Raw genomic sequence first — 23,726 nt, 5'->3', positions numbered from 1 at the left:
TTTCTGTGTTAAGGCCTTTTTTTTTTTTTTTTTCCCGGGCAAAACATTTCTTGAGATAATAATGGAAGTCAATGAGAAAATGGAATCTTACATATAAATGTTCACTACATACCACTTTGTCAGAAAAGCACCTAAAGAGCCAAACGAGGTCAAGGTCTATACAGTATTCACCATTATTTGTGTTAAGTCCTCCTTTCTAGTTCTTTTTTTTTTTTTTTTTTTTTTTTGCATCGTTTCATAGGAGGGGTGATAAAATCCTGTTTGGGAGAGAATTCCTTGCCAGAGCTTTACCCTCTCCCTTTCCAGAGGCCTTCAGCATTCGTGTACTAGAGGCTTCTAAATCCAAAAGAGGTAATTATCTTCAACGCTGGGGCGGGCGTGACGACCCAGGGAAAAGAAAAAAGTCTTAGACTTTTCATCACTTGGAATGATCATGTCTGCTGTGTCCGTGGAAAGGAAGGAGATATTCTGACTGGGGATGGAGAAGTTGGGGCGCATCGTGTCAGAAATCGTTCCACTGAGTTAGGTCAAGGAGTGAACTTGAATGCCTATCACAGCGCCGGGTTCCTTGGGGTAGAACAGTGAGCACATCGAAGTCAACGTTACCACGGAGCATACAGTCTAGAGTCAGAGACGGACATTCGTCGAACTGCTCAGATACAGAACAGCTTCGGGATTCTGTTGCGAGCGTTAGGAATTCCCAAACTATTAGCTTATATTAGCAGGAAAACTCGCTGCAAGAGAGAATCCTGGACCCCATTTCCTTCCTGTTTAGGGTGCTGTCTTGCTGAGAATAACCACGACACATAAGAGGGTCCGCTCTGAATGATGCCTGACACGGGAACATTTTTCCCTTTGGCCCGCACTGAATGAGCGCCTCTTATGGACTGATACCAAGTGAAGGCCAAGTGCAACCCTAAGGTGCCCGAACCCTCTGAGTTGCTGTTGCCGATACTGTCCCAGCCGCAGAGAAACCCGCATCTCCCTCTGAACAGGTGTTATCTGCCTTTCGTCCGAAGCTGGGGCAGGGAGGAGTATCGGTCCCCGCATCAGGGCGGAGGACAGAGTAGCTGTTCCTCCTTCTTTGGGAGCCAAGGCAGAGAGTCCTGGGTGGATCCCCCTCCTGAGTCAACCTCCTATTCTTAATTCTGTCTATTCTTACCACAGAGGTCTTCAATATTCAAGCACCATTCATTCCTTCGACAGGTATCAATTCCAACATCTAGCAGGTGGCTGGTGACACAGCAACAAGACAGACAGACAGAGCTCCCTGACTGCAAAGAGCTTCCATTCCTAAGTGCGGGGGAGAGTGACCGGAGACAGCGATGCGACCTCTGCGGGCTCCCACAAAAAATGAAAAGGAGAGAAATACAAGAGCAAACGTGGAAAGGACTCTGGGTGGAAGATCCTTCCAGGCTGGGCAGGAAAACGAATTAAGGAAAGGAAGAGCATGGGGGCGGGGGGAAGAGATCAACCATGAGGTCCTGCTCTATGGATGATGGTGGGATTTTCCCACATCCCAGGTCATGCCTCGAATGCCATGATCGCAACTCCACTCAATGTTCCTTGGAGATACATCTGAGGATTTGGCCAGAATACAGGTGGAAACACTTAAAAACAGGCAGGGGGGAAATTCAGTAAGAGATGACACAGATTCTACGTGGCCACTCTAGCCTTCACCACTGATGACAATCTTTTCACCGTCTACAAAGTCGCTTATTTGGAGTAAGCCGGCCATTCAGACACGCAGCTCTTTGGAGAAGAGATTTAGTGCTCAATGAAATTATACGGGAAAAGGGCACCACCAGCTCATAGCAGAATTTACGGAAATCTCAACAGAATTAAAATATCCCGTCCTCGCTCTCCTTTGCCCACGCTGTGCTCTCAGTAAGTTTCCATGAAATACAGTTTTCCATCGTTTTATCCGGCTGATGAAAAATTTTCAATAGTTTATCGCTACTTACTGGCTAAAAAAAATGTATGCTGCGTATTTATAGCCTGACTCGGACCCACCTTACCAGGCTTATGGCCAACCACGTCGCCCCCCAAGTCAAGCGTCTCCCCCTCTTCCAGGAACACATCTTGGGTTTTCCCCATTTCCAGCCTTCTATACACAAAACTCCACTTTCCAGAATGCTTATCAGTAGTTTTTTTTTGCTTTTGTTTTCACTTCTGGGGATCCCAGACCAGTTTAACAAGTAACTGCCTCCATTTCATAGATGAGAAAAACCAAGCATTAGGTCAAGTTTTTCAAGGTCAAGTAGCCGGTATGTGTTAGAGCTGGTGTGAGAACCCAGGGGTATGGGATTCTCCCCTAGTAAATTCCTCAAAAAAAAAAAAAAATCACAGCTCACGGATTTGCCCTGAGAAGGGTTCTGCCCTTCCTCCTTCAAGTTTTATTTTTACGTGTGTTGTGTGGGCAGGCGCTCCCTCCCTACAGCTCTGTGGGCAACTAGCAAGGGGCAGCGGCCCGTTAAGACGGCCCGAGCCGGACATCAATCCTGTTCTCTGTGAGTGGCTGATGCCAGTGCTCACCGGTCTGTCAGAGGCGTGATCACCAGGCGAGGCGTATTTCCCAGGTACTCGTAGGAATATAGAAACTGCGCATCACAGATGTTGGCAAAGCAGTGTTTGGCCTCGTCGTCCCAACGGTGCCGCAGCTGGGACAGCCAGAGGAAGGCCTGAGCACTGTCCACCTGAAGAGAGAGCGCAGAGGAGGGGGCTGAATCGCCGTTCCGCCGGTGGCCCCTTGGCCACAGGCCACGCGGGGCTCTGGATGAGCTGGGTTTTGCCTACCGGTCAGGAGTCCATGCTGCGCCCACCACAGCACAGAGAGCATGCTAATTACACACGTTCGCTGGGAGCAGCCACCATGACCCTCCCCCAGCTCTCTGGCCGGGGCAGAGTCTGGGACCCCCACGTGTGGGCTGTATGCCAGCGTCTCCCTTATCCCACCGTTCACGGTGTAGCTGGCGACAAAGAGGGACGCTCCCGAATGTTGGGGACTCACCTTCTGAGCGATCATCTTGGCCACCACATCCCGGGCGTGCACATCAACGGTGCATATGGTCATAATCTTCTGCCGGTCCCCTTCGGAGAGCTGGCCGAGTAACATGGTGATGAGGGTTTTGAGCTGCACCACTTGCTTCCTGTAATAGTCCTTCATGGCGTTCTCGTAGCCTTCCTCCAGCCTGGCAAACGCAATGCCCACCTCCGTGGTCCACCAGATCTGCGTGCAGGTCAGGGCCACCTGTGGCACCAGGAGCTGCTTAGTAAAGCCATTACCAGGACTGTCTCCAAAGCCAGCCCACTCATCACACAGCGAGAGTCAGCATGCAATTGTGTGCGTGACCTCAGCCCCTTCCCTCCCTCTCCTACCAGCACTGACAAAGTGAGCCACTGGCCTCTGTCTCCTTGGAGATGTGAAGTGGTTCCAAGTGGGGAAAGCACTTTCTGCTGTGGAAAAAAAATGTATCGTTTGGTTGAAAACAACCAAAGAGTCCCCCTGGTCAATGTCAGTGGCTTTTAGAAATTGCTACTCTGATCTCTCCATCTTTACTCCCCAGGCAAAGCATCGTTCCTGGGCTTGGGAGGTTAACAATATGTTGATTGAACATCTCAACAACACTTGGTCTTTGTTCTGTTCTTCTTAAACTTCCCGCGGTCTGAGTGTTCTAGCTTAGTGAGCCTCTGATGATCATTTGCGGCGTATTTTTGCTTGCCCGTAACGCTTTGGCTGTGTACGGTTTTTATTTCTCGGACCCTATAACCTTGAAAAGCCTACTCCTGGAGACCAAGGTGAATTGCAGCAAAATTCAACGCGGCCAGTGGGATTTGTGTTTTTCAGAGAGTCAAAATAAAGGAATGGAAGAAGGGATTTGAACAAACACGACTTCCGTTTGCGGAGCAACCTGATACGGAAAATGCGTAATTCGAATTATTCACGGTGGAGACTTTAGACACACCGATCGTCTGTAGCATCCTGGGGTTGGGGAGACACTGCTCTAGCTGAGACCTGTCCCAAGAGCAGGAGGCGACACGTTTTCTTGCCTCAAAAGTCTGATTCAGGTAAACAAAGAATCCTGATGGGGATCATTCCCTTTGTCAAACAGAGAATCCTGTCGTAGTAAAAAGGACCATTCTCGCCTTTGGGATCAGGCGCGTGGGGTTTTGCTAGAGATCTTGCTGGGATGCTTTGAACGCGATGCACCCATTGCATAGTCAAAAGAATCCTTGCAGCAGTAATGACTTATTTCTCGTTTCTGTTAGTCTACACTCGCTGCCAACATTTCCCCACCTTCTTCTCCCTTCTCTGCCCCCTGCAATGCGCCACCACTTTCCACTCCACGCACATGGCCGCACCAAGCTCACAGACACTCCCCAGCCTCTTTATTTTCCTTGATCTCTTACAAGCGGGTGGCATGGCTGACCTCTGGCCGGCTTTTGGTTTCCATTGCGACCATCCCCTGGTGTTCCTTCTACCTGAAAAGGCACCGTTTCTCAATCTGCTTTACTGGCTCCTCCTTGGCTACACAGCCTTTACATGATGCCCAAGGGACTGACTCTTCTGCACCCTCATCTCGGGTCTGCGTCTTTTCCAAGAGCAGTCTTCTCTACTCCTGTGGCTTCAATTCCTGGTAAATGCCCGCAACCCTCAAACACCCCAGCTCGGGCACTGTGCCCCTAACGGGGGGTGGGGGGAGGGTCTACCGCAGCCATTTCTCAGTTCGCCCCTTTCCCTCCTCGCCCTCCTCGGAAGCCTGGAAAGGATTCGGACACATTTTAGAAGCAAGTCAGACTCCCTAACGGTATGGGTAAGAACTGGCTTCAAGTTTCCTCTGTAGGAACCATCAGCTGGCTCTGGCTCCTTTTTTCCCTTCTTGCTGCAAACCACACTCAGTTCTTCAACCACAGGATGTTCTTCCTTGCCTCTGAGCTCAAGGTCCTCCCCATACTGGTTGCTCTTTCCCTCCATCGTTAACTCGTTAGCTCCTACTTCAAATCTCAGCTTACATATCATATCCTCGGCAGAGGTTGGCGGGGGGGGGGGGGGGGGGGGGGGGGGGGGGGGCTCCCCAGACCCCACCAGCTAGCTATGTGCTCATTTGTAAGCGAGTTGGCTTCCCTGCCAAGTCTGTAAACTCCGGCAAGGCAGGGTTATGAGGTCTCGTTCCCTGTCAGGGTCCCCTGCGCTCAGCAAAGATCTCGGCATATACAAAGCAGGCTGGCTCAGTGAGTTGAATGCTTTACATTTTCTCCCTATGGTGGCCAGAGAGGGTAAAAAGGGACAATCCCAGGTTCTCCAGGGTAATGGCTGGACTAAGTCTCAGTTGACAATTCGGAGACCAGGCCTTCTGGACTGTGAAGCATATAGTGAGTTTGAGGTCTGGTATCCCCTCAAGGTTGAAGGACTTCCCTGGGGGAGGGGACCTGGCAAGGATGGGGGCCCACAAAGCTCCTGGTTAGATACCTGAGCTGGATAGTCAAAGAGCCACTGTTCCCTTGGCTTTTCTTCATAAGCAACTACACCTTCTGTCATCCCATGCCTCACTGTGGCCTTCATATGCGCGAGCACATGGTTCAACCATATTTCCACCTGAAAGAAGAACTCCAAGTTAGATGCTGGATTCTGGAAAGGATACGATCGCTCACCCAGAGGGAGACAAGAAAATGGAGCCCAGCCATCGGCCCAATGGCCGCCAGAAGGCACAGGGAGCCATCTTGTTTCTGTGGCCCAGGACGGTGGTCGGTGAGAACCAGGCTCAATTAACAACAGGTGGACAGGCCCCTTTGGCACACACAGGACACAGTAGCAGGTCAAGGGGAGGGGAGCTGCCATCTGGCATCCAGACAAGGAAGTGTCAGTCTGGGTTGAGCAAGGTCAACCTCGCTCAGTGGGTCAGTGGGTTTTCATAACCTGTCCGCACTCAGTATGGAGACGTAAACCAGAATTATATTTTCCAACTGAATGCCTTCTGGTCAAAAAACAGACACATAGCTTATACTCTAGTGGTGATGGGGGAGGCTAGGAAGGAAGTTTTAGGAGAAGAGTTGCCCCATATTTTGTGTTTCTGGAATTGTACACGGGACATTTAGAAGTAGTAGTTCTTGGAGCACGATGGTATTTGGCTCTCCCAGGGGTAGGACTGTGGGAGGAAGTGACTCTGAGCTGTATTTGTACAGAGAAATGACATCCCAGGAAAACGGCTGATCTCAAAGAACGTCTTCTCCAGGGGAAGATGTCAGTGTGCCAATGGGGTGCCCCAGGGGTTGTCACGTTAAAGTCTCCTGGTGCTGCTAATCGTTTAAAAATTCTTTTCTCCTCGACTTGGGTAGTTGTTTATGTGCATTTCATTCCTCTCTGCACAGGTCTCTGGTTAAGAAAGATATACGAATACTGACGTGTGTCCTTCCCGGAGACGGGAGGGCAGGCACCAGGAGCTCCTCCAACGTCGGTTCGAGAGGAGCTGGCAGTCCCAGGGCCCAGACAGCAGTTCTGGCCCAAGGTTGAAATGGGAAATGGCCATCCTGGAAGTTGAGGTTGCCTGATACTTGTGAGAGAACGGGATGAGGAGGGCAAAGGACTTCTACTCTACCTGGCCACTGCAGTCACAGGGCTCGCTGAAGGCCACGTACTCTCCTTCCTTGCTGTACATGCCCAGACTTATCTTGGTCGCTTTCTCACCGGCGTCCAGCTGGAATTCCATCTTGGCCATGTTGTCGAAGAGTTTGGAAAGATGGCGTTGAACCTAAGATGGGAAACCACTCCACAGGGTTGGACAACGTGTCCGGGCAGACGCTCATCGGTACCGTGCGGAGGTCTACTGCGTGCCCGCCATTAGAGAGACGGTTACCAAACATTTACAGGGAAGCTTGTGGAACAGTGGTGGGGTGGTAAGAGGTCGGAACCAAATGAATTGGGTAGAAGTGGTCAAGGGAACACGGAATTAGTGGGAATCGTGGCCGCAAAAGTTTCACGAATGTCTGCTTGAACTAAATGGGAACAGACGGGAGGGAAAAAATGATGGTTAATTCCTAAACCCTCCTCCTCAGGAAATGCTACCCTGTGGCAGAAGGGCGATGGTGGTGGCGGTGGCCTGTGGAAGAAGTCACCCGGCTGTTGAAACCACTTAGGCGCAGGAGACCTGTACCTGGTTCTCCCTCGCCATGTCGTCTCATGACACAGAGGCCCCTTTCCAGTAACGCCCTGGGTGACTGTTCCAGGAGGGTTCCCAGAGAGCCACGCCGTGGTCCTGACATGAGGGAAATGGCAGGCTGAGAGGGAAAAAATAAGCAGAAAGCTCTCTGGTAGAGCTTTCTGAGATACAGGGCCTCCAGGATATGCGGACCCGGAGTTGTAACCCTAAATTTACCATAACCAGCTCCCCAGCTAATGACAGGAGAGGAAAAACTCCACGTGTTAAAGTCAATACACTGTGAGGGCACCAGAGGGGGTGACTTGGGATGAATATCTTGATGGGAGGGAACCTTCTTTATCAGAGAGAAGGGGGGAGGGGCACAGAGGGGAGGGGGAGAGGAGGCGGGGGAGGGGGAGAGAAGCTTTAATAAAGGAAACGGAAGTGATTATGAAAAAGGCCACCTTGTTTTCAATTAAATGAGAGAAACACGAACGCGACGAAGTAGGAGGTAGAGATGAACGGGTAGTGGTATATATAATATACCACTTATGATATATATAATATACCCTTATGATATAAGGGGACAACAAATACTTAAGAACCAAATCAACACAGACGAATGAAATATGGTGGATGGGCTTGAGAAGCCATGGAAGGACACCAAGGAAGAGGGGTAACAGATGAAAGTGTGGGGTGCCTGGGTGGCTCAGTCAGTTGAGGACCTGAGTCTTGATCTCGGCTCAGATCGTGATCCCAGGGTTATGGGATCGAGCCCTGTGTTGGGCTCTGCACTGACAGCAACAGCCTGCTCGAGATCCTCTCTCTCTCTCTCTCTCTCTCTCTCTGCCCCTCCCCTGCTCATGCTTTGTCTCTTTCAAAAATAAACTCAAAAAAAAATTTTTTTTAAATATGCATGAACATATGAAGGTAATGTTATATTGTACAGAGAAAATAGAACCCTAGCTTATGGAAATCTGATGAACTTAAAGGGAAAAAAATCCAGATAAATGGAATAGAAATATTATTTTAAAGCATATAGGAATAGGGGCGCCTGGGTGGCTCAGTCAGTTAATCATCCAACTTTGGCTCAGGTCATGATCTCGTGGTTCATGGGTTTGAGTCCCACGTCGGGCTCTGTGCTGACAGCTCACAGCCTGGAGCCTGCTTTGGATTCTGTCTCCCTCTCTCTGCCTGTCCTCCACTTGTGTGTGCTCTCTCTCTCTCAAAATTAAATAATCGTTACAAACATTTAAAGCACACAGAAAGAAAACCTTTTCAAGATAATGACCCTGGTTTTCAGATAGGAAAAAAAAAAAACCTCGTCAAAGGTTGGAAAAATTAACAAAGCAAGTATATAAACGTATACAAATTTTCTAAAATTAAAATTTTCTAAAATTAAACTCTCTACGGAGATCCAAATAGAAACAAATGAGGTTACCTAGAAAGGTCTGGGGGGAAAAAAAAGCAGGTGGACCTCAGATGATGTCTCAGAGCTACATCTGGGGGGATTGGAGAAGAAAGTGCTGTGACACACAGGAGTTCCAAACTCGACCGTTCGATCGCTCACCTGTAAAAACTACCACAGAGTCGCAGATAGAGAAGGATCTGGGGATTAGTCTACTAACCTTCATCTCTCGGGATGGTGGGGAGGGAGGAGCTACTTAAAGATTTACTCACACCAAGCAAGACAAATAAAAATATTTAGGGGGCGCCTGGGTGGCTGCTCAGTCGATTAAGCATCCAACTTCAGCGCAGGTCATGATCTCGCGATCCGTGGGTTCGAGCCCTGCGTCGGGCTCTGTGCTGACACCTTGGAGCCTGGAGCCTGCTTCGGATTCTGTGTCTCCCTCTCTCTGTGCCCCTCCCCTGCTTGTGCTCTCTCTCTCTCTCTCTGTCTCTCAAAAATGAGTAAACGTTAAAAAAATATATAAGTATTTAAGAATGAGCACATCATGTACAAAAGGTCCGGCAACGATCTTTGACTTTCCCTACGCGTGGAATTAACGAACGTATAGCTACAAAACAGAACGCCGGTGTGATAAATGTCTCAACTCCGCTATGCGTGGGCTACTCTGGAACTTTTTCGGAAAACTATATAGGGGAACAAGAGAAAGGTGGGTTTTTTTTCCAACGTTTTTTATTTATTTTTGGGACAGAGAGAGACAGAGCATGAACGGGGGAGGGGCAGAGAGAGAGGGAGACACAGAATCAGAAACAGGCTCCAGGCTCTGAGCCATCAGCCCAGAGCCCGACGCGGGGCTCGAACTCACGGACCGCGAGATCGTGACCTGGCTGAAGTCGGACGCTTAACCGACTGCGCCACCCAGGCGCCCCGAGAAAGGTGGGTTTTAACTCTAGGGAAGATCTGTGTTTGGCACATGCTTCTCATCAACATACGAAAAATATAATTCCAGGGAGGTGGAAAGTTAATGACGAAGATGACAAACTAATGCACGGCTGTCATCTTTAGGCTCCGTGAGAGCCGCTCTCCTCCGTTGCTGGTGGTGATGCAACAGGCTGTTTCCCCACGGAGGGAAACAGGGCCACCGCTAAACCCGACCGCATAGCATTTACCCTCTGACCCAGAAAAATCCCACTTCTAGGCATTTGCCTGGAAGGCAGACCCCCGACAATACAAATTTGTATCAACAACCTTTGGCCAAACTGTGGCATCGTCCAGGGAGTTAGGATGCAGGTGTATTAAAAAAAAATGGGGGGGGGGGCACCTGGGTGGCTCAGTGGGTTAAGCGTCTGACTTCGGGTCAGGTCATGATCTCACAGCTCGTGAGTTCGAGCCCCACGTCGGGCTCTGTGCTGACAGCTCAGAGCATGGAGCCTGCTTCGGCTTCTGCGTCTCCCTCTCTCTCTCTGCCCTTCCTCTGCTTGGCACATGCTCTCTCTTAAAAATAAATAAACATTAAAAAAAAAAAAAGAGGGCCGTGCCTTCAAATTGATATGGAATGATTTCCAGGATATGTAATGACATAAAAAACCGCTTTCAAGTATACATAGCAGGCTCCCTTTTATGTGAGAAAGGAGGGTAAATTAGAAAACCACACGGGCAAATATAAACGAACATTTGCTTGTTTCTTGCAAAGGAAAGCCAGAAACTAGTGGGGTCAGTGACCTACAGGGAGAGGAGGGGAAGTACAGGAGGGGCGTTTCCAACATACCTTTTTGCACATCTTGACTCTTAGAATGCTACATATTCAAACAATCCAATCAACAGGGATGGGAAGAAAAAAACAAAAACAAAAACAAAAACTAAAAGCCAAGAGAAATACCTGAGCCCAACCATACTTCAGCTGAGGTACAAAAATCACACTGAAGGGCGGGACAGAACTCATCCAAGTAACTTCTGAACACGGTACGCTGACCGGATATGCTCCGCCAAAGGAAAAGTGGAGAACTACATACACACAGATCTTGGCGTCTTCTCGGGGTGACACGTGGTGGAGACACCATCCCCCCGTCCTACCTGTTAACTTGGAGACGCAGACCTAGGGTCTAGGACACTCCTTCTCGAAGGGTGGTCCCGAGACCGCCAGCATCACTTGGGGAATCCTTAGAAATGCAACCTCTCCAGCCCCACCTGGACCTACAGGCTCATCTGAAACCCTGGGGCCCAGGAATCTGCATTTTAACAAGCGTTCCAGGTGACTCTGATGCACCTGAGCCCCCGGGTGACGCTCATGTTTGAGAACCGCTGTCTACAGCTCCAAGCACAACCAGTGGGACTTTCATATTAAGAGAGAGAGAGAGAGGGGGGAAAAAAGGCCGTACCACAGTAGCCTTCTCCTATCTTACAGATGAGGAAATTTCGCCAAAGAGAAGGGACTCCCAGGACCACACGGCCAACAAGTGGCTAGAACCAGGGGCCAGAACTCCAAATTTTGAGCTCCTTGGGTATACTGTTTCCGCACACACAAAAATCACAAAATGCCAAGTTAATACAACCTTCAGTCTTCTCTCCCCTGGAAATGTTTGCTGTAACTTTTGCTAGCACCTACCTGGATCTCTCTTCAGAATCCGATCAAAGGCACGCTCCTGTGAAGGCTTAGACCCCTCCACCTTCCCCATCCTCGAAGCTTCCCCTTTCGGGGGGTTAGAGCCACTGATGGGCCGGGGGCTCCCCGAGAAGCCTAACTATAAACGTGGAAGATGCCGGTGGGGGGGGGGGACGTGGGTCTGAAATACACACCCTGCCAGAGAGAGGAGGCATAATGGGGAATCTGACACCTTCCCACTTGGGAGCGCCCTCAGACTTTCTGGACGCTTCCACGAGCGCTCCCTCCGCTTACCTCTTGAGGAGCTGTGCCGTTGGAAAGGATGTCTAACAGGTCAGAAGAGGACAGAAAGTAAAACCTAGGGAAGGCAAGCCTTTTCGTATTCAGGTACTCTGCCAGGGCCTTCTCACACAGGTGCAATCTGAGGGCACAGACATAGGATTTTGTAATTACGTTTGCTTAGGCACATAGGTGCGTAGACACGACCCAAAGGCAGACAGAGGCAGGACACGGAATGCGTACGAAAATCAGTGCCAGAAACACTGAGGGTATTCGCGAATATACGCATTGGTGCATTTCCACCCAAACAAGCGCCTCTCATAATACCCCACGTTACCTAACATACCGGAAAATCGAAGCGCACACACACACACACACACACTTGCTTGGATAGCTGAAGACAGTAAGGGTCTCAGAGAATGGGGAAAAGGCACCATCACCTTCCCCGGTATAAAGGAGGGGGGGCGAAGCAAGCAGACCATCACCTGCTCCGAAGACCTTCCAGTTTTTCGTAAAGACCTGGTTTATTGGTGGCCTCCATGACATTTGGAGTTTTCTGGGCATCGTAAGCCAGCTCTTTAAAGTCCACGTCAATGCCTTCAAATCTTTCAGAATCCTGAAATTAAAACGTGGGGGGAGGGGCGCTTGGGTGGCTCAGTCGGTTAAGCGGCCGACTTCGGCTCAGGTCACGATCTCGCGGTCCGTGAGTTCGAGCCCCGCGTCGGGCTCTGTGCTGACGGCTCAGAGCCTGGAGCCTGTTTCGGATTCTGTGTCTCCCTCACTCTGACCCTCCCCCGTTCATGCTCTGTCTCTCTCTGTCTCAAAAATAAATAAACGTTAAAAAAAAAATTAAAAAAAAAAAACGTGGGGGGAAATTCACCACCGCTTTCTCGGACTCGAAGAAGATCCCCTCATCTGCAACAATTCAGAAGCAGAAACCGGTCCTTGGGGGAGGCCCTAAAAACTTCAACAAGGAAATACTCTTGGCTTGAAACAGCAGTTCCTGCACATTTGGGCCACAAAATCCCTCCCTCTGTGTTTTGCAAAAATCGGCGAGGAGTGCAAAGAGCTTTTTGCGTATGCGGCTAATAGAGCCCTCAGTACATTTTCTCCGTTGGAAGCTGACGTTGACAGATTGAAAAAATATTTTGTTAATTCATTTGAAGAGTAATGATATTAAGCCCACGATGCTTCTCTCTAACATAATTCTGTTTTCCAAAACAAAATAACTTAGAGAGGAGGTGACATTGTTTTTTTTTGTTTTTTCCTCCCCCAAAGTTAATGTCTGACTTGGAACGTGACCAGGTTTTCTTTCCTGCTCTGCATTCGATCTGTCGTGATGTCACGTATCATAGAGCCTCCGGGGAACTCCCGTGTGCGCCCGGAAAAATCTGAGCGAAAAAGGCAAACAGCATCTTAGCCCTATTCTTAAGACAGCTTTGACCCTGAGGATCCCTTACAAAGGTCAGGGTCCCCGGACCATACTTTGAGAACCGTCGGCATAAAACACACACTTCCCACATCAGGTGGACGGTGGGCGGGTCCGCTGCCTTCCCTGGGTCCGTGCTAAAGTTTACGTAACCAAAGTAAGACGTTCTTTGGCAAACGTGAGGTCAAACGAATCAGTTACCACCGTGTCTTTCAAACACACACAGTGAGGAACAACATCACTGACATGGTCGAGACAATAGTACGTGCAGAGTTTAGCTCAACACCTGGCACCTGGCGACAGCTTGTGGTATTTTTAGCACACGGCAACGATCACAATGGTATATGCTGTGTGCAGTGTTCAGTTACATCCCTGAAGTAGGTACTGGTATTTGTCCCAGTTCGCGGGAGGAAACCAGGGCACAGGGAGGTTAAGCAACTTGCCCAAGATCCCACAGCTCCAAGAGACAGAGCTGAAACTCAGCCTGCCCTGCCCACCTGGGTCTGCTCTGAACTTCTTCAATCCACACCCCTCTCCGAGAAGATTTAGAAATAGGGGGGCGGGGGACATTATGTTTGCTCAGTGAGGTATCTTGTTCCCGTGAGAGGTGCGGAAGTCTCGAGGTTTCATCAGAAGTATGAAGTACGGAGCACAAGTGCTCCCATGGAAAGAGCTGGAAAGAAAATTGATATCCTGCAGAGGACAACTGTACAGAAATGCGTGTGTGTGTCAAGCCAAGTTGGGAAATGTTTCTAATGAATGAAAATAGTTACCAGTTAGGGTGTAAGATTATGACCGGTTTTATTATGTTTTCAAATTGTCTCTGTTATTGCACTGTTAATACAAAAAAAAAAAAAAATTAAATGTGTTCGCATACTTCACACACAAACCCTTGCCACTGAGAAGTTAATGACACCAATTCTTTCCGGTGCATAGTTGGGAGTTCTCAGATGCCTCCTCAGAGTCTCTACCAAAGTCTCCACTGATTTCCATGCCCCCACAATTAAACCTGCTCTTCTCCAGTCACTAGCACTGCAGAGAAAGAAAATCTGGATTATTCCATGTGGCCTGATGACAACCTATCAGAATTGTTTTCTGTTTTTTTATTAAAAAAAATTTTTTTTTTGCTGTTTATTTATTTTTGAGACAGACAGAGACAGAATGTGAGTGGGTTGGGGCAGAGACAGAGGGAGACACAGAATCCGAAGCGGGCTCCAGGCTCTGAGCTGTCGGCACAGAGCCCGACGCGGGGCTCGAACTCATGAACCGCGAGATCGTGCCCTGAGCCGACTGAGCCACCCAGGCTCCCCAGTTTTCTGCTGTTTTTCGTTCCGGATGTACAACCTTCCATCTGCAGTCGGACATTAGATATGCTTTTTGAGGGGCGAGCTGGAAAAATACAACGTTTTGATGGGGGGTGCTTCAACTTTTAAGGGAGACCTGCACAACGCGTGACGTTTTGGAAACAAACTGATTTGTAGGCAAAGAGCTTTCTGTGCTGAGGGGGTACAGAGAAACAGAGAACTCTGCAAAAAAAAAAAATCCAATGAATATGAGTCCACTGAGAGGTGGGTAAGTTAATGGCACATTAATTAAGACAAATTAGAAGGGGCAATCAACCACAGGGAAGGTAGTAATAAGAAGAATGTATAGTTCAGAGAAATTCGCTGCTGAGGATTTAGCTGCAGACTGGTGTTTTGCAGGCGGTACAGGCCAGAGGTCTGCGGGGTGACTCACGCTCAAGAAGGAACTTGAATTTGCCCGGAAACAAATGCTCACTCCCAGTTGACAACTGCACTGTAATTGTCTGTGGAGCGGCTGGTGACTGGCTCAAACTTCAGGAGCTGATAGTCTCCCTTTCCTTTTTTTTTTTTTTTTTAAACGTTTATTTATTTTTGAGACAGAGAGAGACAGAGCATGAACAGGGGAGGGGCAGAGAGAGAGAGGGAGACACAGACTCCGAAGCAGGCTCCAGGCTCTGAGCTGTCAGCATGGAGCCCGATGCAGGGCTCGAACCCATGAACCATGAGATCATGGCCTGAGTCAATGTCAGACGCTCAAATGACTGAGCCACCCAGGCGCCCCTCCATTTCCTTTCTTAAATACACGTTAAAACAACACCAATCGACCCTCCTTTCTTTTTCCCAGCCATCCAGGGACACACTAATGGGTGTACCTTTCCCCTTCTCTCTTTCCCTCTGCCTGACTTTTGGCGGCTTGGGAGGCCGATGTTTGTTGCGGGTGCCTTTGAGTGGAGGCAAGACCAGGCAGAGGAGGACAGGGTCTAGAGGACCGCGCAGACAGGGAGCGCCTCCCTCGACTCAGGTAAGGGAGCAGAGCGAGCGGGATTTCCTTAGCAGTACCTGGGGCAGCTGAGCCCGGATGTCTTCGGATCCCATGAATATGCTTTCCAGGTGAGACCACGTGCGCTGCACGTCGAACCAGGAGGAGATGACGGCGTCGGCCGTGGACAGCCTCTTCTGCCAGCCGGACACTTCCTCCAGGAAGAAGGCAACGTGCTTGGACGTCATCAGGTTCTGCAGCTGGACTTGGTTGTCCTCCAGGAGCTCGAGGAGGTCCTCGTCCGACCGCAGCTGGGGGACGCCGGTCCGCGGGTGGGGCTCGTACCAGAATTCCATGCCGGCCCAGGTGGCGCACAGCCCCGTCAAGGTCTCCTCCGTGCCCATCTCTTTCACAGCCTTGTCCGCGATGCTCCGCACCTCGTCCTCAAAACGGTGCAGCTGGAGCCGCAGGAGGTCTGCCAGGGTGGTGCCCTCGCCCACGGCGAAGCTCACGCCCGTGGCCTGCACCAGCTGCCTCCAGTGCCGCTCCCGGATGGCCGGACTCTGCAGCTCGGCCACCGCCCGCAGGGAGCTCAGAGCGTCCGACACGGTGCTCTCCAGGCCCGCGAACGCGTCCCAGGCCCTGACCTCCTTGTCCAGGTTCCGGATGCACCTGGCGAACCGTTTACACTCCCGGTCCATGGCCTCCACGTTGACCTCCCTCCACGGGGCCGCCTCCCAGGCACGGATGCTGGAGGTGACCATCGCTATCGTGTCCCAGAGCTCCTTCAGCAGGCAGACTTCCTGCCTGCACTGGTTCAGCTGCTTGTAGTTGGGAATGCTGACCTCAAACAAGGCAGCAGACTCTGAGATGGAGGCCAGGGTCAGCTCCATCTGTCGGATCTCCGTGTGCCTGGCGTCCAGCTCTCGGTGAGGGGCGACGCTGTCGAACCTACAAAACAAAAACGTGTTCCTTCCGGTGAGTAGGGCGCACGGGGGCTCGTGTCCCGGAATCGCCAGGGTCACGCCAGCTCAAATCTTTAAACGCCTAGTATTCTAGCCACGAACGGTAACTGGGACCGAAGCCCGGGAAGAAAAAGGCACTCGGGGTGGGTTGGGGGCGGGGGGGGGGGGGGGGTAAGTGCGCACAGCTGGAGAAAAGACAGTTCAAGGTGAACAGGAGGCTTGGATCTTCTCTCCACACCTGAGAAGGGAAAACTAGTCTCCTTTTCTGCTGCTCCCCGGTCCCCTATCCAGGGATGCAGGGGACCATCCCTTTGTTCAAGCTCCCTTTGGACTGTGCTTCTGCGCACTGGCTCCCGGAGCACCTGACACAGAGGAACACGGTCACGTTCCCGTAGGTGCTGTAAAGCCAGAGCTCCCGCCAGGACTATGCGTGGTAGGCGGTCTTTAGGTGAGAGGGCTGGCATCTAGAAGTCCAACCCTACACTCCCTCTGGGGCACTGGCTCTCAGTCTGGGTGGCATGTTAGAATTTGCTGGAAGTTTTGAACGCTCTCCACGCCCAGGCTGCTCCCCAGTCCAGTGAAATCAGGCTCCTTACGGGTGAGACCCAGGCGCAGCTTGCCGGGTGGTTCCAGTGTGCCAGGTTGGCGTCCTTGACTGTGGGGAAGCTCACGTGGGTGGCCTGTGATGCCTCCAGGCAATGGCACTGCCACGTTTGGGAACCACGGATAGAGGACCTTGAAGACCGAGCACAGAGACCTCACCAGGGCCCTGTGCAGTCATCGTGCTGCTCCTCTGCTAGGGGCCTCAAGTCAGACTCCTCTTCTTAAGTCCTCCCTCCAAGTTGTCCTTGATCTCGAGCCTTAGACCACTCTGGCCTGCTCTCTCCTGAATCCTGGATGCCTCTGGTTCTTCACCCGACTTCTATCTCTGCGCTGGGCCCAGCTTTACGGTTTTTCTTCATAGGCCCCCGCCCTCTTTTCTCTCTAGTGCTCACGGCAGGCATCCACCGCCCCCTCTGAGCCTCCCCAGTGCTCGCCTGCTTCACGGCCCTACCTTTCCAGAACTGCGTTCCCGGCCTGGCCTCTCTCCTCCAACATCAGCACCCCACATGCAGGGGCAACTGGCTGGCTCAGTCCGTGGAGCACACAACTCTTGATCTTGGGGTTGTAAGTTTGAGCCCCATGTTGGGTGTGGAGAGGACTTAAAATCTTGGAAGGAAGGAAGGAAGGAAGGAAGGAAGGAAGGAAGAAAAGGAAGAACGAACAAACGAACGAACCTGACGTGCAACGGAACCCATGTGGGCAGATAACGTTTCTTTGGTCAGGAGCACGTGGAACCCAAGTGTGTAAGGAGCCTCTTGTTTTCCTCCCCATCACCACCTCTGGTTTCTTCTGTGCGCCTGGAGGGCCAATTTGGGGGCACTGTGACTTAAGGGGGAATACCACGTTCCTCTAAAATCAAAATAAGGTACCATGGGCTTCATCATCAAGCGGAAAGTTGAGGGTAAATGAGTGATTTAAAGAACCAGTCGTTTCCTCCAGTCTAGCATGTGTGTGCATGCCCAGGCACACGTACGTACGTATGCTCGTGTATGTTAGTTGGGTGGTGGAGTGTGGAGGGGAGGACGGCATACGACGTCTTTTTCTTGAACTGCCTCTCCTCTCAGTTGTCTTTGGAAATATCTGACTTGACGGATGGAAAGTAATCCTAATTAAAGCCATTTACCTGAACTGCTCGCCACTTAAGCCTAATTACCATGCAACACAATAACAGTTATGCATCCCATTAAATCAGTGTCAGATTAACTTTGATGCTTGCTACGTTTGATTCTGCTGGTTCCATCTAAATGGTTTTTGGCTTCTGTGCTACGGTTGTGGACTTGAGGATGAGGCCGAACATCATGGCGCGTCTTCGCTGGTCTCCGTCCCCCCAGGGTTCCGGAACAGGACTGGAGGTTGAAGTTCTCAGAGCTGAAGGGGGACCTTTGTCTAGGCAAGGAGCTTCCTCCCCCGCCCAGGAGAGGAGTGGAAAAAGAACCAGAAGGAATGAAATGTAATGTCCTCATGGCAAGTGGTCCGGCAGGAAAGATCAAGTGCACGGCTGGTTTTTTTCTCCTTATTCTTCATTTCCAAAGACTGATTGTTGGAGTGTGTAGGTTCTACTTTTTATCTTGACTGGAGCGACTTGGAAAGCGAATTTAGCTTCTTGCTGTTGGTGCAAGATCCTTGTGGGCCAACGTCTAAAAGCCCACATTCTGTTTAATCTACGAATGGCGTATATAATTCAGGAATAACTTACGAGGGAAGTCGTGAGCTCTCAGGGTGTTCGGGGCACACACAGGAGAAAACGAATGGTCTTTCTAACCATTCTTTCCTTAGCCCGTGCGAACACCCTGAACTCAACAGCAGCATCTCAGATGTCTGTCAGAGGCGATTACTTGTCAGACCTACTCCTGACGTCGTCTACTGCGTGGTGTAATTTTTGTTTACGGTTTAAATTTGTGGACAGTCATTTCCTGCAGCTGAGCACACATAAAAGTTAATTTGGCCTAAGTGGTGAAAAGAATCCCAAGACATGAGGGCAGGTAACCCTCTTCCCATTTCAAAACTCTGGTGCACACCGTCAGGATGTTCACAGCCCTGATTAATGTGCCTAATAAGCTGGAAGCGGTTCTCCGAATCCTAGGGGAGCGATACAGTAGGAGAACAAGAAAGCAATTGGAGGGAACGTGGTGCGGTAAGTCTTTGAAATTGAAACAATAATGCAAAAGTATTTTAATCTAAGGAGAGAAATGCCTGCAATGTCTGGATGAATAAAATTATAATGGAGAGAAATGGAAATTCGGCGCTTCTGCGGACGATCTCAGAAGAATGATCGACTCAGGCCCGACCCCGACGTCGGTGTGTGTGTGGAGGGAGTGGGAGGGATGAGTGATTTAAATTAATTCTCGGGAAGCCAGTGGGTGGTAAATGTTTAACCTCAGAACCACACCTGCGTGTTCAACAACAAACACACCCCTGCTTGGTACCTGACGGGAATCTTAAGACTCAACTCATCCGAACCGAGCCTGGGGTCTTGCCGTTCTTCCCCATCGGTGGCCCCCACCTTGGTGAGCAGTGAAAGAGTGCCTTGCACTTAGTGGTCCAGGACAGAAGACAGAGGACTGTACCAGTCTCTCCTCCCTGCTCACCTCTCGTACCCAATCAACACACCTATTCCCCTCCCAAATCTCTCTCCAATCTGTCCTCTCTCCATTGTCAATGCCATCGCATCAGTCCATGGGGACTGCTTCTCTCCTGGGCTGCCGCCATCACCCTTCCACCGAGCACTTGGCCCTGAGTGGGTCTCGCTCCACCCCGTTCTCCGCAGCCACAGGCCAGTGGTGTTCCCACCACGTTGTCCTCATGCTTAGGCTCCTCAGTGGTTGATCATGGTCAGAATCTGGTTCCATGAACCGCTCTGTTCTCACCCCCATTTCCAGCATCCCAGCCACGCACACATGGGGCCATCCAACTGTTCCTCACGTTTTCACCCTTTGGTGCCTTTGAGTGTTCTGCTTCCTATGCCTGGAATAACCTCACCTCCAACTTCTTTTCCCAATGGCTAATCCTCCCTTTCCCACTGGCTCAAGCACCATCTCCAACAGGGGGTGTGAACTGCCTCCTTGGGGGAGGTTAAAGTTGGCCACCCAATGAACATGTCTTTCGCTTTATTTTTTGTTTTTATTTAAAAAATTTTTTAATATTTTTATTTATTTTTGAAGGAGAGAGAGAGAGACAGAGCTTGAGTGGGGGAAGAGCAGAGAGAGCGGGAGACACAGAATCTGAAGCAGGCTCTGTGCTCTGAGCTGTCAGCACAGAGCCTGACACGGGGCTCGAACTCACAAACCATGAGATCATGACCTGAGCTGAAGTTGGATGCTTAACTGACTGAACCACCCAGGCACCCCTGTTTTTGTTTTTTTGAGAAAGAGAGAGTGGGGTGAGGGGCAGAGGGAGGGAGAGGGAATCTTAAGCAGGCTCTATGCTTAGCATGGAGACCAACGCAGGGCTCTATCCCACAATGCTGGGACCGTAACCTGAGCTGAAATCAAGAGTCAGATGCGGGGTGCCTGGGTGGCTCTGTCAGTTGAGCGTCCAACTTCGGCTCAGGTCATGATCTCACAGTCTGTGGGTTCGAGCCCTGCGTCGGGCTCTGTGCTGGCAGCTCGGAGCCTGGAGCCTGCTTTGGATTCTGTGTCTCCCTCTTTGCCACTCCCCCACTCATGCTCTCTGTCTCAAAAATAAACATTAAAAACGTTAAAAAAAAAAAAAAAGAGTCAGATGCTCAATCAACTGAGCCACCCAGGCGCCCCTCCAATGAATGTGTCTAAGTACTCCGGCTGCCAGCCGGCTGAAAACACTAATGGTCTCTACTGAGCAGTAGCTCACCGAGATCAAGTGCTTTGGCTAAGAAAGCCGTGGGTAGATAACCTTGGTCTCGATGTGGGAAAGGCAACCGGTTATGTGCCATGGCATCATTCCTTAAGGTCAGGAAGCCTGCGCTCAAGGTTAGGACACTGAGCCAGAGAAGGCCACTGGAGCGTGGAGACATTCCTTTTGCTCGAAGGGGACAGTCCGCCTCCGGACTTTAAGAGCTGTGAAAAGTCCTTGAATCTGAATATGAGGAGTTAGCCAATTACTACGGCGTCAGGGAGCTCAGCTCGGAATATGCTGATACAGCTCAGGGTTAACAACTACAGGAAGAAGGAAGACTTGAACACGAAGAAACTCAACCCAAGCAACCAGACATCAACCGGCACCTGACAGGCTTCAGGAGCCTCTAATGAGATACTTTCTTTTTCCTCCTCAAAGACAAGATCAGTGTGAGCTTAACCTGCAACATAATCAGAAACCGAAACTTGCACTCACAGAGGAATGTGCCACGGTCTGCATTTTAGAAACTCTTAAATGATCTAAAAGTGAAGGCGCCAGAATTAAAACCCTTTGCCATACACACAGCCTTAAAATGTCAAACACACAGATTTGCATACACCAAGCCCAGAAAGACAACAAGCCTTGAGTTGATTCCCACTAAGATTCCCTTCAGCCATAAATCCCCGATTCTGCTCCAGTCCTGATGTTTTCTTGCCGAGGAGAAGAACGCATCACAATTGAAGTAATGTTTGGCTTTCCATGCTGCTGTGAGCAGCTCTTTTCAAAGTGTTCTCTTGCAAGGCCTCATCTGCATGTCAAATTAACAGATGCGGATTTGGAAAACCCAGCTCAGAGAAGCAACATCCACCCAGCCGGCAGATACGGGTGCTGAGAAAGAAAACAAACTCAATCGCAGCCATCACGTTACAAAAACGCCACCAGTCGATCAACACACGTACGCGACCTAACTACGAAGGAGGGACGCGGCGTTTCCAACAGGTACGCAAAATCACACCAGCAAACGGACGTCGTGTCCTCTCGAGCAGTTATCCGGAGTCCGTTTGGGAAAACATTTCACCACGTATCTTTGGGACCCTTCTCTCGAAACAATTTGTAAGGGACAGTTGAGGCAAAGATATTAGTGTCTTTTCCTCTCTTATGGCTGTTACCGTGGGCGTGATTGTTAACGCTAAGCAAGTATCACACAGCTCCATAACCCAACCCCCTCGCCAGCTTTGGCTCTGCGTGATCGGTGTTAAAATTCAAATATCCAATTGCACGTCCAAAGGAGAGTCAAGAGAATATGTCTCAGACTCTGAAAGAACAGTCCCCAAAGAGGTGCACCAACGTGTGGTGCAACAGATGTTTCCTCGGAGCAAGGGCACGGCTCCAAAGACCATTATGCTAAAGGGATGTGGACTCATCTGGAATTTTATGCCCTGGCACGATTGCTTAAAAGGGAACCGGTTACTTCCCCATGGGGCGGCAAGGCTCAAACTTGGCGGCGCAGTGGAAGCACCTGAGGACCTTTACAAAGTACTGGAGGTCTTGTCCCCAGGTTGCTCTGCTGTTCCCTGCCTCGTGAAACATTCGTCTCGTTCTCTCTAGCCCCGGGTATGGTAATTGGGAGATAGGAGCCACTCGGTGTACGTTTGGGGAGCGGCGAATAGGAACAGGTGGGCCGTGCCCGTGCGCCATGCTGGGCGACCGACAGTTCCGATCTGCCTGGAACAGGGAATCTTCTCTGGATGTGAGACTTCCAGCGCTAAAACCAGAACGGCCGAGGGAAAACCAGGATGGTTGGTCATCTTAGTGGCAGATACTACGCTAAATACTTGCAAAGATTACTTCTTTTTCTTTTAAGCTCATTTATTTATTGGGGCACCTGGGTGGCCCAGTCGGTTAAGCATCCGACTCTTGATCTGGGTTCAGGTCACGATCTCACAAGTTCGTGAGATCAAGCCCTGCGTGGATTCTCTCCCTCTTGGGATTCTCTGCCTTCCTCTTTCTCTCTCTCTCCCTCTGTTCCTTCTCCATTTGTGCAGTCTCTCAAAATAAACTTAAAAACATTTTAAAAAATGGTTTGTTTATTCTCAGAGAGCGTAAGCAGGGGAGGGGCAGAGAGAGAGGATCCCAGCCAGGTTCCATGCTGTCAGCACAGAGCCCGGCGCAGGGCTCGAACTCGTTAACCACGAGATCATGACCTCAGCCACAATCAAGAGTCGGACGCTTAACTGACTGAGCCCCCCAGGCGCCCCACAGAGATTACTTCTTAATTCTGTCAACAACCTTATGAGACAGATACTATCATGAACACCATTTTACAGGCGAGGGAACGAAAGCTCAGAGCTGGTGAGCTTCCTGACACACAGTAAGTCATAGACTTGTGAGTAGCTGCAAGGCGGCCTGAATCCAGAGTCCCCATGCTTAATCATTACGCCGTATTTCCTTCCACTAACGTTGTGATGGTTGTTTTTTTGTGGGTTTGGTTTTTTTTTTTTTTTTTTGGCTTCATTTGTTGCTTTAGCGTGTTGTCCCCCTGTGTGATGTTGTTTTTTCTGGGTAAGTGCCCTGGACAGTTAAAAGGTTTGTCACTCTTCACCAGCATGGCGTTTTCCAGCGCGGAGACGTCTAAGCTCGTCCGTCCAAAACCGCAGAGGAAACCCGGCAGGAATCTCAGCGAGGGAACCAGAAAGTGAGTCATGGAACTGGAGACAGGGAGGGGACCCATCTCAGCTGGTGCATCAGCAGACCCGGGACATTGAGAACCAGCTTGTTCTCCTGGTTGGAGCCACCAACGCTGAGCAGAGGACCAGGCACAGACCCCTGGTACACTTCTCCACCAAGGTAGGAGTCGTGCGAAACTCGTGTGTGCACAATGGGAGCACGTGTGAATGGGGTCATTCGTCCTAGAGTTGTTTTAAGTAAAGACCCCTTATCGTGAGTGGGGAGGGGTCTGAGCATTACTAAGCAGAGAGAGAAAGAAATCCTTCACCTCAAATCCTTCCCTTTTTTTTTTAATATTTATTTTTGAAAGAGACAGAGTGGGAGTGGTGGGGTGCAGAGAGAGAGAGGGAGACACAGAATCCGAAGCAGGTTCCAGGCTTTGAGCCGTCAGCACAAAGCCCGACACGGGGCTCGAACTCACAAACCACGAGATCATGACCTGAGCCACAGACAGATGCTTAACTGACTGAGCCACCCAGGT

At 50.3% G+C, this 23,726-nt stretch overlaps 1 protein-coding gene across 1 annotated transcript in view; it reads right to left on the bottom strand.

Moving 5' to 3' along the window:
• Positions 1–23,726, bottom strand: part of DNAH9 (dynein axonemal heavy chain 9) — a 332,285-nt gene that overhangs the window by 230,781 nt on the left and 77,778 nt on the right. Inside the window, exons 21-27 of the mRNA XM_043585501.1 lie at positions 15,218–16,088; positions 11,911–12,041; positions 11,441–11,567; positions 6,597–6,749; positions 5,471–5,596; positions 3,011–3,250; positions 2,536–2,696 (exon numbers count right to left, since the gene is read on the bottom strand). Of these exons, the coding sequence (XP_043441436.1) occupies positions 2,536–2,696; positions 3,011–3,250; positions 5,471–5,596; positions 6,597–6,749; positions 11,441–11,567; positions 11,911–12,041; positions 15,218–16,088 (1,809 nt within the window). The remainder of the gene's footprint in view (positions 1–2,535; positions 2,697–3,010; positions 3,251–5,470; positions 5,597–6,596; positions 6,750–11,440; positions 11,568–11,910; positions 12,042–15,217; positions 16,089–23,726) is intronic.

This window comes from Prionailurus bengalensis, chromosome E1 (assembly GCF_016509475.1).
Source record: "Prionailurus bengalensis isolate Pbe53 chromosome E1, Fcat_Pben_1.1_paternal_pri, whole genome shotgun sequence".
In the NCBI taxonomy this organism is placed as follows: domain Eukaryota; kingdom Metazoa; phylum Chordata; class Mammalia; order Carnivora; family Felidae; genus Prionailurus; species Prionailurus bengalensis.
The sequence above is the reverse complement of the archived record's forward strand: the minus strand, read 5'-3'. Positions and strand labels throughout refer to the sequence as shown.